General features: G+C 39.3%; 1 protein-coding gene and 1 pseudogene across 6 annotated transcripts in view; one reads left to right on the top strand and one right to left on the bottom strand.

Annotated features, from left to right (window-relative positions):
• CDIN1 (CDAN1 interacting nuclease 1) overlaps positions 1–8,323 on the top strand; it is a 213,076-nt gene extending 204,753 nt beyond the window's left edge. For 5 of the 6 annotated variants that reach the window (XM_069461911.1, XM_069461927.1, XM_069461919.1 and 2 more), the window contains one exon: positions 6,413–8,323. In XM_069461911.1, coding sequence (XP_069318012.1) covers positions 6,413–6,542 — 130 coding nt within the window. In that variant the 3' untranslated portion in view covers positions 6,543–8,323. The remainder of the gene's footprint in view (positions 1–6,412) is intronic. The other variant, XM_069461894.1, reaches the window with a different exon arrangement.
• Positions 8,324–12,766: 4,443 nt separating this feature from the next.
• On the bottom strand, positions 12,767–13,619 carry LOC138377126 (large ribosomal subunit protein eL6 pseudogene; annotated as a pseudogene).
• Between the last annotated feature and the right edge of the window lie 874 nt (positions 13,620–14,493).

Raw genomic sequence — 14,493 nt, 5'->3', positions numbered from 1 at the left:
ACAGAACTGTAGAAAACACAGAGAATTCTTCATTTTATGTAGCTCCAGAATCTAAGATATGCAACAAGGAGAGATATTAGTGGATAGCGGAAGTTAGGAACCAAGAAGTCTGTCACTATAAAAGCACAGAGTTGCTTAGTAATTGGGATTGGCCTTGATAGAGAGATTATCAGTGGATAATCTCCTTCAGTAACCCCTGGTACTGTAAATTTTGGGAGTAATTGTAACCGAAATAGCCAATCTATACCAAACAGACTCTCCATACTGCATATGTGAGAATAGTATTTGATTTATGCTTAAATTCGAGTCTGTGGTGCATATTTATGTGAGTTATCTAGTGCTATATAATAGATGACTCCAGTACTGGATGACTTAAAATACTGAACACTTGCCTCACAGTTTCTGTGGGTCAGGAAGATGGGCACACAACGCTGGGTCCTCCACTTCACAGCCTCTCACAGGCTGCACAGGCCTGGGGTCTGTTGGCTCATCTGAAGGTTGGCTGAGGATGGCTCCACTTCCAGGCTCTCTTGGTGGTTGTTGGCGGGATTCACTTCTTCATGAACTATTCTAAGGGCTGCAGTTCCTCACTGGCTGTTGACCACAAATGGCCTCAGCTCCTTATCACAAGGGCCTCTCCCACATGGCAGTTTGCTTTAGCAAAGCATGCTAAGCAGAGAAGGCAATAGATTCCAGCAGCAAGATGGAAGTCACAGAAGTGACATCCTGTCACTTTTGCCGTATTCTTTTTGTTACAAGCAAGTCACTAGGTCCAGCCCACTCTCAAGGAGAGGAGATGACACAGGGCAAGAGGCAGGGATCCTTGAGGTCACCTTAGAAGTCTACATGCCACGATAGCCACCTTAGAAGTCTACATACCATGATATCTCTCTGCAGCTCTTAACTGCCACTCAGAGAGAACTCCAGCACCACCTTTACTGTGGTTGTTCTTTCATTACTGCTGTTACTCAGTTTAGTTTGACACTTCTCTGCTGTACCTTTCTTCTATAGATAACACTGGTCGTACTACTTTCAGTGGGGTGAGTTCTAAATGGGACCTGGTACAGTATCTATGTCTTTCCTTCTAGCTCACTTTTTACTGTGAAGATGAACCATATGTGCAGGGACAGGTCAGTTACAAATTTGCTAAGTATTTTCACACATCTTCAACATGACTTGGTGTTACCATATCATAGGTACTCCTTTGGGTGTGCTGTTCACCTGTCCATAACACATTCATCTGCAGAAAGAGGTGGAACCAAGTAGAAGAATGTCCCCCAACCTTGTCAAATTGAACATCTTCTTTAAAATAAACAAAAATAATTTTTGCTAACCTACTCCCGTATGACAGCTATGCCTTTAGATTCCATCTATTTAGGAAATACATACACAACTGAAAGCTACCATGAATCCTATTTTATTACCTACACTTTTTAAATAAGACAAGATTTATATTTTTTCTGTCTGGGGATGGTGCTTGGCGTGCATAATGACCTCTTATAATCTCTTCACAACCCCTCGAGGGTCTCTGGCCCAAGGTCGGGAACCTCTGAGTTAGATGTCAGGGAAGGGATCAAAAACTCCAATGCACAGAGGGGCTGGGTGGACACCATAAATGAGTAAAGTAGGCAGGACCCAAGGAAAGAAATTTGTCCTCTTCCATTTCTTTCTTGAAATATGAAACCCTCGAAGGTTGTGCTTTGCTTTCCCACATTTGATAGAGACATGATTATGGAGAAATTGGTCTCTGCAATAAGAAAATCGCAGTATGAGCATGCTGATGGATGACTCCCCTGTGTCTCAGCACTGGGGAGTAACAGAGAATGGCGGGGACTGTGGCAAACCAGCGAGCCTAGGTTATGTCTGAGGGGGGCAGCTGTTACTCATCTCCAGCTGCTTAATGGCAGATCAATTTATTTTTCAAAAGCTGAATATGCAGAATTTTGTATAAAAATCCCCAATTTATATATAAATTGGTTCAATTTTTAAAAATTCATGAAAGCCCAGCCTTGATTTAATAGATCTAGTGATGTCACTATTTTGCAAGGCAGCTTACTCCATGTTTTCAAAAGTTTCAAGTATAGAAACAAATTTATTTGTAGCCAATTCTTGGCTACTTTCATGCACTGTCCTAAGTCTACACTTGAGAGCTACAGCATGAATCAAATCCTTCCTGTCCAAGAGCACTCTTAAAATCAGAAGATGGTGAGTGTGTTACCACCTTGACTGTTCATTCTGTTCACTGTTATTCTAACCGTGTCTCAAGTATCCTTGGATTCTCCTTCAGGTCAGCCCCAGCCTAGAGATATTCTCTTTAAAATATGATGCTAGAACCCTCTAAAACACTCTAGGTGTGGTGTGAGCTGTGCAAAGGGCATTTCCTCTCTTTTTCTGGTTAAAGTCTAATACATATCACCCTGTTTAGTAAACTGATCACTACATCATAATGAGTACAACCACAGACTGCCTTAGGTTCTAAAACTGGTTCCTCCACTTTTTAGCTGTGAGACATTCGGCAACCTACTTAATTGCTCTGTGCCTTGATTTCTTCACTTGTAGAACAGGGACCTACCTGTGGGGTTGGCATAAGAATGAAGTGGTTTGATATATGTAAAGTGCTTAGAACAGTGTCTAGCTATGAAAGCGTTAATAATTAACATTGTTGTAACTATTACTATTATCATCACTATGACTTGTCAGTATGCCATTAGCGTGCTTATCCTGGTCATTAATAAAAATGCCATGCCGTGGCCATGCCAAGTCCTGCCTGCACCCTGTCTCCACACCGCCACTGACTCGATAACCAGTACAAAGCTGTCTGATCCTATAATTACAACCTGTGTTCTCCATCTTGTCCTTGAGAGGATCTGCCATGTTCCAGGCACCAGGCATGGAGGACATGAATATAAAGAAAACACAGTCTTTCCTCTCGACAGAGTCCCAATTTAACAAAAAGACAAATGGTGAAACAGAGGGGTAATCCTTAGGAGACAAGTATGCACAATACCCGGCTTTGGTTCCACAGTGTCCTATTTAATTTCTCTCAATACCCCAAAATGGAAGGAAACCAGAAGAAACACATTTTGAACATATTTGTAAGGCTGTCATTATTCATGAAAAACTTCGTCTGTCATACCTACCCTCAAAGTCTATCATGGCTCTTGACTTTCACCTCTCATTCTTTCAAGAGGTATTTGTTGTTTGTGCTAATTTGGTGGTGTTTTATTTGCAAGCAAAATTACTTATTCAGAAGTCACTCACATTCTAGTCTCTGCTTCCCAGGAGTCTTTAAAATCTGTTGGGGGTCTTTGATCTTATTACTTGACCATGATATAGCAACCATAAAATTATAGTCAGCCTTGAAAAGTGTTTACAGAGTCAATTCAGATGTCTGTGTACATCCCATTACTGAGTGTCTCCAGGCTGGTAGGGAGGGCTGCAATCCCAGTAGCAGACCAACCCTCTGCTTTGCACATTCCCTCAGACCCAGGGACTCCGTTTTCTTTTAAATGCTGTTAACAGAATCTGTTTGATTTTTATTGGTTACAAAGGTTATATTTGCCTTCCTAGTGATCTCATTCTTGTCCAGTGCTGCCACAGTTAAGGAGACTAGGTATCAAAAAGGTGAAATTGCTCAACCCACAAGCGTGCATTTGACCTACATAAAAATTTTCTAGTGTCTTATACTTTTTCAGAAGGAAATGCTACCATTTTTGATTGCTTGGTTTTTCAAATTAGCAACCAAAGATATTCCTTCTGTTAGTTCAGATACCAAGGATTTAATTATACAAAGTTGCTTCACGTGGCCAGCCTCCTCATAAACAGGTAAGTTGCTGAAAGGTTATCTTGCCAGCATCTGATAATCTCTGGATCCTGAGCTATTGGAGAAAGTTCAGAAATGCACTAAAGTGGTGCTGGGAACAAGGCCAGATGTTGTTCTGCCATTAAAGTTCCAAACTTGTCACCCTCTAAAGTCCCTGTTGTTTTTGTCACCCAAAGATCACATAATTTGAAACCCTCTCTCCAATCTCTATTTACAAAGGGAAGTTGTATTTCCTTGTTTTTAATTAATTAGACACATATCTTCAATCAGATTTTGAGCTAACTTAATATAATTACCTAACTTAATATAATTCCATAAGAAACATAAAGACTTAGACAGATGGTAGAACCTTATTAATGAACCCTACTAAAAATGTCCATAGATCCATGTTACTGCCTTTAGGGAATCCCCGTTGTGAACCACGACATGAAATGTTCAGCTTCACAGTCTTGCAAAACCTCTTTGAGTTGCAGGTTTCATGTGTTGCCTCACAAGTGAAACAAGTCCATTTTCTTGAGCACTGAGGTGTTCCCCAGTCTGGGCTTTTCTGCCTAGAAAATGCCATTTTTGTAAAGAGCTGTCATGCTTCGTGTCCTTTGGCTTATGATTTAGCTGTTCAGGGAAAGTGCAGGCTGCTCTCGCTCTCTCAGTGCTGGTGATATGTGTTTTTGTTTTATTAAATCTTTAAAATACTGAGCTTGTTTTTTATGACCCCCATATATTCTTTTGTTCTTCTCCATGACTCGTTAGATCACAGTTTTTTCCTCCCTTTGTGAAAATATTAGTGCCTTTCTAAAGAACATCCTGGTCTCCAGAACAGCTATATAATAGAAAGGAGGAATGTGCTAGGTCTGTCGAGGCTATGACTCGGGGGTGCTTCGCGGATGGGAAGGTTCGAGGCTTCTCAGACACGGTCCGCGGAATCACAGATCCTCCTGCTCTTGCCAGATTTGTTTTGACAAATCTAAGATCATTTGGTATTAATTACAGAGCTCTTTGTAAAATAAAGGTATCAAATGGTTTATATTCCAGTTAGAGACAATCGTGTGTGATTGAAAGTTATGAAGAAACCCTTGGTTAAACGGAAGCAAGTTCTTGGCCACGTGTGAGCCTTGTATGCTTTTGAGCATGGGGGCCCCCACACCCCATGCACAGGTAGCCTAATTCTTTGACCTTAAAGGAAGCTCTTCCTTGGCGATGCTAAGGACGAAGAGAGCATCTGAATTCAGGTAAACCTCGCTGGGCCTCATGCACCAAAGCTTCCCTCATGTTCTGCATCGTCTCTAGAGCAAGTTCAAGGGCTGGGTTTCCATCTCATGGTTCTGTCCCTGCACGGAAGGGACTCAAAAAGTTTTAATTAATCTTGAATACAACTTGGCTACCCTCCTGATGTGAATCCCCAAATAAAACAGGCCATGACATCCAATTGAACTGGTTCCTGTGCATACAGTATCTCACAGCCCATCCTGTACTGTTAGTTTTGGCAAGTACACTACAGCATATAATAAATCATAGAAGGAAAAAGCTTTTTGGCCTAGCGTGGTACAGCCTGCTGTAATGTTAGAATACAGAAAGCAGTTCTGTTTTTAGACATCCTTTTACTAACCCAGCATTCATAATTTATGATTTCACTGTAAAATTCCTGCAACACTACACCAAAACTAGTGCTGCCCTTTAATTAAATGTTCTCGGTAAGAAAAACGTGAAACTGATGTGCAAAACATCTCTCTGTGCACAGTGATTGATAGTGATTACATCTTTATGAACCCAGCCTAAAGGTCTCAACTTCCTGATGGGTGAAGTAGTCTATGGGGCTACTTCCTGAGTCTGCCTGGCGGGGATCAGTCACTGCTAACAAAATTGGAGATAATCCGGAGGCACAACTTAGAAATGTTGAGGTTTTAAGCCTGCAGCTGTCTATACTTTGTCACAAGCCTACATGACCTTATTCCACATTTCCATAAGAACCAATGACCAGACTCCATGCAGTGCCCGCACGTAGGGTGTAACGCAGAGAGTAAGGTCTCTGAGGGATCCCAGTGTGTCATATGGAGGACAGGAGGTACTTCCAGCCCTGTGGGTGCATGCATAGGACATTGTAGCCATTATAGTCTCTTGGACCTTAAGCTGTTACATTTTCTTAAATTACTTTTCAGGCATTCTTTTCTTTTCTTTAGCTGAAAGTAGGCAAATTTAATTTTTAAAAATAGCACTAAACGTTAGGAGACTAAAATCCCAAGCCAGGTATTCCCCAGGTCATCGCTGTTTCTCCGTTGATTTTGCCCGCCGTCAGCTGGGTAGTTAGGTCATGTTCCTAGCACCTTACTGAAAGGTAAGATGGGGAGTTCCAGTATCTGAAATACTTCCGCTTCCTGGAAATAAAGGTAACAGATCTGTCCGAGGTGGTAGTGTGTGTTAAATGAGCTCTTTTGCTGTAAGTTCAGCTATTTTCAGTCATACTGATAGCAACCAAAACAGAAGCTTTGTGCAATCCAGTCATTGAATCATCTTATCGGTGCCTCCAAGATGACTTTTTTCTGGAGCTATATTGATACAATGTGTGTATGTTATTTTCTGGTGTTTTTGCAGATTTGGGCCAGGCTTAGTCATCTATTGGTACGGATTTATCCAGGAGCTGGACTGCAACCGGGAGAGGGGCATCCTGCTCAAAGCCAGTTTCCCCACAGACATTGTCACCTTATGCCATAGCATAGCTTGACCCTGAAGATCCTGGAAGAGGAGCTGGGAGGAAAAGGTGAATCCGGAAGCAATTTTACTTTCCTGCAGTGTAAACTCCTGGCAACATCTGCCCTGAACTTCAGCTGAACTCTTGCTGCCCGTGGTCACACCACTACCTCTTTAGACAAACATATCAAGAGTTTCTGTTTTCCTTCATCCCTTGCTGATGTGAACAGCCAAGAACTACAGACACAACCCACTCATTATCAGCATTTCTGTCTCTGTCAAACAGTTAGTTTATAGATAGTCATAATCTTTCTTTCTTCCGGATGGTTTCTCTTTGTATGCTGAACAAAAGAAAAAATGTGAAGACTGAAAGGTGTGATTTTTCAATTCTCCTCCCAGTTACCGAATCACCCTCTTTTTTTTTTTTTTTTCTTTTTCAAAGTCTCTATTCATTGTCTCTCCCTCTCCCTTTCTCTTCAAGTGCACTCACAGATACCCAGTGTTGCATTACCATCATGGAATAATCTAGCACAAACCTGGAAAAGCTGAAGGCAAGAAGTTTGAAACTAACATTTTGCGCCTACCTGCAGGGCTCCGGGAGACCTAGATGGCAGCTGTGCTGTGTGCTTATTTTGTCCAGTCCTTACGGCTTCCTGAGTTCTGTGACATTAAGCCAAGCTGCAAAAATATACCTGATGAGAATTTCCTCTTTATATAATGCTTATTTGAACACCAAACATTTTACACTTATCTCATTTAAAAGCATTAGTTACTTTGTATCTAGAAACCACACTCATGGATTGGGGTCCAAGAGGAGAGGACTGAAGCTCAGTGCCCCCACTGAGAAGAGTTGATCTTTAAACGTGGCTAGTTGTTGGGATGCATGTGAGCCACTAGTACTTTTATGAGTAAAATTTTTTAAAAACACATTTCGTACCCTGCTTTGTATATGCGTTTTTATATCACCATAATTATATAACTAACACTCAAGTAATTTAGGCATTAGAAATGTTCAGCTTTGAATGAATTAAGTGTACCAGAAATAAACCTAGGGCAATTTTTAAATAAGCAAAATAAAGGAGATTTTGTATTTGTTCACTTTAATTTATTCATTTTTATATACTATAAACCAGATTTCAGTCTAAAGCAAAACATTAATAAATTAATAATAAACCTATCTTTTGAGAAGTTAATCTGTACCCAAATTGTATTTAGTAAAATATGTGCTCCCATGCTAACAAAATATAATAACTTTTATAAGATTGGATAGGTTATTTTGGAAATATTAATAACAATGTAACTTCTGCAAACAACCTTAGGTTATATACATTGCTTGGTTTTTTAAAAAAACTAAATATATCCTTTGTACTTTGTTCATTTTGTACCTAAGAAGGTTTGCAAAACTATGCCTGCTGTTTTGCCTTTCAAAGGATACATGTCAGGTCCAAACCTGTGGATTTTAACGCTGTAGTGGGCTGCCTTAAATCAAAAGAGAGAGGAAGAAGAAGATGAAATGGTGAAGAAGTATCAGGCAAACTTCTATGTCAGTATAAAATTCATCATACAGGTTTTGTGAGTGAAATAGAATGATTTGAAACCATTACTATACTGCCTTGATACACACACACTTTAAACAAAAATGTTGTTAAAAGCAGGTTTCATGGCCTGCTCTAAACTGCTTTTTCTTCTTTAGGAATAAATTACATTTATCTGCACAGATGTTGAAAATCCTGTTAAACCCTTGTCAAAGATTTGTTTGTTTTACATTAAACAAATTTATGATGAGTGTGCACAAATAAATTAAAAAATAAAAAAGGTGCTTGCGTGTTGTATTTATTCATCTACCTGGTGCCCTGACATAATGTGTTGTGAGAAGGTACTCGTGTTCCCCAGCAAAGGCACCACCTCCTACGAAGGAGTCTTGAAAATTTGGCTCTTAAAAGTGAGAACGAACCCAGCAGTAAAGTATACATACTATGAGTTACTCAAAAGTAAGTTTTTCACACAAAACTAACAGATTATTATATGATGTACTACGTTTGAAGGGATGTGAGGGAGAAAGGAGTAATGTTCCCAAATTAAAAGCTTAAAGCCTCCTTGATTTTTTTCTTTTCTGTTAAAAATACTTGCCTGTGTTCCGTCTCTATGTGTTGTTTGCTTGTTTGGTTTTTTAGTTTAGACAATGTTTATATCAGCCCCGAAAAGCAGGCATGGGGTGACAACTTATTTTTATTGCTGTCGTCATTATAACGTTAATGTTAAAGCCAAATCTTGTTTTATGCAGCATTCTGCACACCGTGCTAATGAATTATGCCAAGCCAGAAAGCAGGAGTGGGTGGAAAACGTAAAACTAAATGATGTTCTCTCTGACATATATAGACTTGCCAAGCATCTGCCCTCACAAACACATAAGGGACCCATTTGAAACCTGGAGAGGGCTCAGCTCAAAGCAAAGCTTATGCAGTACTGATATTTAAGGTGACTGCATAGACTTCTTCCCACCCCCCCATCTATGTAGTCCCCCCAAAAATCATAAACAACTAAGAATCCTTTTTTTCTTTTTTTTGTCTTCTAGTGAGGTGTATGTCAACTCTTCAAAACACTCCTAAAATCCCATATAAAAGAAAAGGCTTGGGGGTCTAAAGTAGAAAGCTGGACCTCCAGGGGAAGTAATTTTCTTTTAACCATAGGTGTGTGTACCTGCTCATTATCTGCAAGGTTTGATTCCACCCTGGATAAGATGATAAATTGTTGGTCTTTAGGGGGTGCATTAACTCATTCAAGCCACCAGGGGATTGCTTAGAGCTCTGATGAGGTAATCTACTAAATGGTCCCTGGTGGGCCACACTAATTAATGCCAAAGTGAACAGTTAATTCACTTGCCTCTCACTGGGGAGCTACACCCATTGTTTCCTTTTCTCTTTGGAACCCAGATACCTTAGATGTCTGCTCTTTTTAACCTGCTGCCATCTAAAGACCTAGTGTTTTGATTGAATTAAATCTTTACTGCTTCCTTATGTTTCTTCCCTTCCCTTCACATTCTTCGGTCATCTTCCCCTTCACTAGCCTTTGCCAGTTTCCTTCCACATGAACATGTATTCTCCATTTTCTCGCTACTCTTTGGCTCTTTTTCCCTAGAAAATGATCCCACGACCAAAGTGTATCCCATCTAAGTCCTGATGCATATATCTGGTGCGGGGTGGGGAGCAATTGAGCTAATCTCTTTGGGGTAAGGCACGACCTCCACATCCTCCACGTGCCAAAATATTTAAGTGCATATGTAGCACCTGAAGGATCATAAAACTTTTAACTAAGATGATAAGATTTTACAGGATTACATATGGTATGAAGTTTATGCCCTCAGCAAATGTTTAGGCAAAAGGTGCCCCCCAAAAATGTAAGTTTTTATTGCTACTTTCAACCTGGGTGGTGGTGTTTGGGTGATTAAAATTATGAATTAAAATAGTAAAATGCCTGTATGATTTAGTTAGAGAATGACTCCTAGCTCCCTCATCTTGGGGGAGCTTGCCATTTTCCGTGTAATCTGATGGGAGCAAGTTGTTTCAAAGTGTAACTATTTTGTGACAAGATGGAAGGAGAAAAATCCCCCAGTGGGCACATACTTGATTGGGGTTAAGGAACAAAGCAAGCTTAACTAGAGAGGAAACTGAAAGGCGAACAATAGGAGTTTGCCTGCAATGTCTCCATTTATAGGAAGCTCCTATCTGAACCTGTCTGCGTAAAGTGTCTCTTAGGTTAAGGAAGGGTCACCTGTGACAAAGTTTGGATCATCTATTCTTTTTACTCAAAACTAACCTTAATATACATAGTAAACATGGTCTGAACCTGTTTTATTAAGAACACGCCTGGATTCCAAAGATTAAATAAGGAGATGGAATTATGAATTAAATAACCAGAACAGCTTGGGTTCCCCTTGTGTTTCTCACTTTCCTGCTATTGTTTTGAATATGGCTGTGAGACAAAGAGCTGCTTAGGTCAAGCACTATAAATTACAGTTTTCATACAATAGTAATCCACTAAAATGATTTCAAAGCTTGATCAAAGTACTTCAAAAGGACCTTTAAAACTTTTCCACAGTACAGGGAGAAGGGAAATGCTCATTTGATGCCTTAATTTGTTTCAGTCAGTATAGCAGATTTCAAGCTGGGTGTCATACAAAATCCAACTCATTGGTTAAATAAATCCAACTTGTTCTTATTGTTGTTTCACATATAAGCAAAGGAGATTTAAGTTTTCGTCTAGTTAACTGGAACAACTAAACATTTGGAGTCACTTGTAAGCAAAAGATACATATAGTAACATTTTAAAATAAGCATGACATACCTTGATAGTATTTAATTGTGATACTCAAGGTATTAGTTTTAAGACTGTCTAACTCCCTGCACTTAGAATAAAGTGAATCTCAGTGGATTTATTTGGCAGTTCAGTAATCATCATGGCAACAGATATATTTAATTTCTCATCCCTTTTCTCTCACCACTCGGATTTATCCTGAGCTGTCTCCTTTCCTAGGCAAGGATGATGGGAAGTACCTAGTGATAGCAGAGCTAAGCAAATCCTAGGCTCAGCCGTACGTAAGGATAGTGTGGACTGCAGCAACAATGTCAGGCTCAACTGAAGACCCATGGTGCTATGTGAGGGTAATTTTTAGTTTTTAAAAGGAAGGTCATTTTGAAATGCTGACATGAAATATAACCAAGTCAATTAAGTAATAACAGTTGAAGTTCAGAGTTTAATTGAGGGCCAAACATGAAGCCAATGACCATTAACCTAAAGTGGTCATTAATTCCCCTGGAAACTGCTTTGGTTAAAGGTATTTCTAGAATAATTAGCACTTTTTCTCTTTAAAAAAAAAAAAAAAAAAAAGAAAAACCTTTTGTCATTTTTTACATGCAACACAAAAGAAGTTCAGAAATAACAATTTAGTGAGTCTATAGCAGACTTTATTTTAAAATTTTAATAGAAGTTCTTTTATAGGGCAATCAAAATTTAGATAAAACCACCTCTGCTCAGCAAGAAACCTTAGTCTTTTAAGTAGGTAAACTGAAAGTTGGAAGCACCCTTCATTTGATAGCTTCTTATTTATCTCAATTGTTGACTTACATGTTTCTGTACTTGTTTAATGCAAGATTTCCAACTAGATTTATAAGCTCCATGAGAGTAGAAACTACACTTATTTCATTCACTTTCTATCCTCCAATGCCTAACAAAGTTCCTGGCACAGAGCAGGTGTTCAATAAATGTTGAATGAACAAATGAATTACTGTTAAATTTATTAAAAATACGTTCTCACTTGCATTAAGCAAATAATTGGAACCTTTTAACTGTTTCTCATTTTCTTTAGCTAAAAAATAAGTGTATTTACTAGAGTCAGAGAAAAGCATCATGTGTGTTGATGTTAAAGAATTACTTTAGAAACCCCTCAAAATCTGAAATAAAGCAAATTCATCAACAAGAATATTTTAGGATGCACATTTAGCTTTAAGGGAAATTTATTTATGTAATTTTGTTGCATTTGCCTAAAAGTTTGCCTTAGCACATTATTGTTTACCCCATATTTTTACATTTCTATTTAAAAAACAATTTCCTTTCAAATCATGTCAGGTCCCCAAATCAAATGTGTCTACAGACAAGTTTTGGGATATTCAGTGGAGTTATTACATTAGCTACAAATGATCCTTTTAATTGCTCACTTTATAATGCTGAGTCCATGGCAGAGGGCTTCCTGGCCATAGCAGTGGCTGGCTGGCTCAAGGGAGGAGGGTTCTTTGGTCACCTGCCAACAGGCTCTGACCTTTGGAGAGATACTGTCCATGAACTGCTCAGTGGGTGTTTCCCTGTTAGTCATTAATTCAGAGTATATTATTATTTGAAAGCCAAAAGCATTTGGCATATTTCCTCATATTTTGGAAACTTCTAACACAAAAGGAACTGGAACTTCCACATTTCTTCTTTGCTCTGCCAATTTCCCAAGGCTTAATTTGTTGGGGCCCTTTGGTGTGTGATTCCTTCCACGAGTATCTAGAGAGAACTAACCCCCAGAACAGACTATCACTGAGACCGGGTCCTCTTTAGCTCCACGTAATATTTCTGTCTTTTATTTCTAGCATTAAGGATATGGAAGGTACAAATATTTATTGGGTCCCTAATGTGTATGTAGAAGCATTTGACGTGCTGTGGGGATTTTTTTTTTTTTAATGTATCAGTTATTTAGTTAGATTCTTGGTAAAAACAAATTTAGAACACCAACTTGTAAAGATAAGCTCCGTTCATCAGGGCAAACACAGATGGCAGGTATCCCTGCAGCTGAGGAATAGTTTGGATTTTTGATAAAATTTGCAAGCCCACAGCTTTCTGATCGACCTTGTGCTGCTCTGTAATCTCATATTTCTCTTTCTTTGTGTGGAAGATCTCACCTTCCTGCTATCTGGGCTTCCACAGCTGCTGCTTGTAGTAAGCATCAGTGAGATGTTTGGAATCTTCATATTGCTTATACCAATTTTTGCAGAGGTAGTGATGACAAATTTCCGGTGTATTCCTCGTAAAGGCACTCAATTGAGGATCAGAGGTCCAGTCACAAGTAGCAAGCCACTGTCAGCTGCTCAGGAAAACCACCCCCTTGCCTCTGTGATGCCCAGTGGGGATGATCAGAATGGTCCTGGGAGGGATGCTAGCTCACAGTTCACTCACATGCTAACCAAAGGGGTCTTTGCTGTGTCTCAACAGCTTTCAAGGCACATCTTTAGTGGGGTAATATCCAGACATTTTGCGAAGCTTACCAGCCAAGTACCACCATTCCTGTCACCACCAAATGGTTCTGTGACAGTGGCAAGAACCTTCTCCTTTTTCTTTTTAATCCTGGATTTAGTGGCTGAGTACTGCCTCTTGCACATGGCCTCTCCAGAATACATAGCAGATTGGGAATATCTGCCAATTCCTATGATGAGAACAGGATTTCAGCCACAGCGGGGCTTCCCTTCTTGGGCTTTTTAGCCTAGAGGTTACCCTTTCTCATCTTGCCACTGGCATCAGTCTTCTGGGATTCAGGTTTCTTCTTACTCTCCGGCTTCTTAACTTCTTCACCCGCCATCTTGTAAGATGGGTAGAGTGGGAATCTTTTTTTTAATGCAATAAGTTTCCTCTTCTTGAAGAAAAGTCATCACTTGTCAAAATGAAAAGAACACAAAAGATTTGAAAATTTCAGAAAAGGTCATCATAACAAGAAAAGAGGGAAATCTATGCAGCTTTTGCTAAGATATTTTAACTATGGGCAGCAAATAGTTTTCTATTTGCTTGTGGTGGCTGCATTCACTACTATGGAGAAGAATTCTGAGGAACAGTTCAGCAGGAAATAAGGTTGTGATCAATATAGGCACTGCTCTTTGGAATGGGTACTGATCACATGGGTGCCACAGCCTATTTTACATTCCTGCTCTGGAGCATTCATGTTCAGGGCAAGCGTAAATAAATTCTAAGCATTCGGAACAATGCATACCTGTTCATCGGCCTAAGTAATAAAACAAGCAATAACTGGTTCTATAACATCAAGTGAAGTGTCTGTCCATGGCTCAGATAAGCTAAATATGTCAATAGAAACAAGATTTAAAAACTCAAGATAAACACTAGAAGGTAATTATTATTCTCTGCAAATGGCTACAAGTTAAATGATGTTATTGATGAAAAACATTGGGTTTATATTTTGGCTCTGCATAAGAATTGTGAGATTTGGGGATTATCTTATATTAGATGGTCTTATACACTTCTTCATATTGGAGGTTTGTTTTTGGTTTTGTTTGTTTTTTCCCAGTCAAATCAGACTAGGGATTCAAGGTCAGCTGCAAACTCTGCCTTCTTTCTCTTTCGTGGCCTTTATATCATCTGGTATCAATTTTCTACTTAGTACAGTGCATTTTTATGAGACAGTGATTGTGTATAATATTGGTTTTACACATGCTCCCAAAAAG

The sequence above is a fragment of the Eulemur rufifrons genome, chromosome 2 (assembly GCF_041146395.1).
Source record: "Eulemur rufifrons isolate Redbay chromosome 2, OSU_ERuf_1, whole genome shotgun sequence".
In the NCBI taxonomy this organism is placed as follows: domain Eukaryota; kingdom Metazoa; phylum Chordata; class Mammalia; order Primates; family Lemuridae; genus Eulemur; species Eulemur rufifrons.
This window is presented reverse-complemented; position numbering and strand designations above follow the sequence as displayed.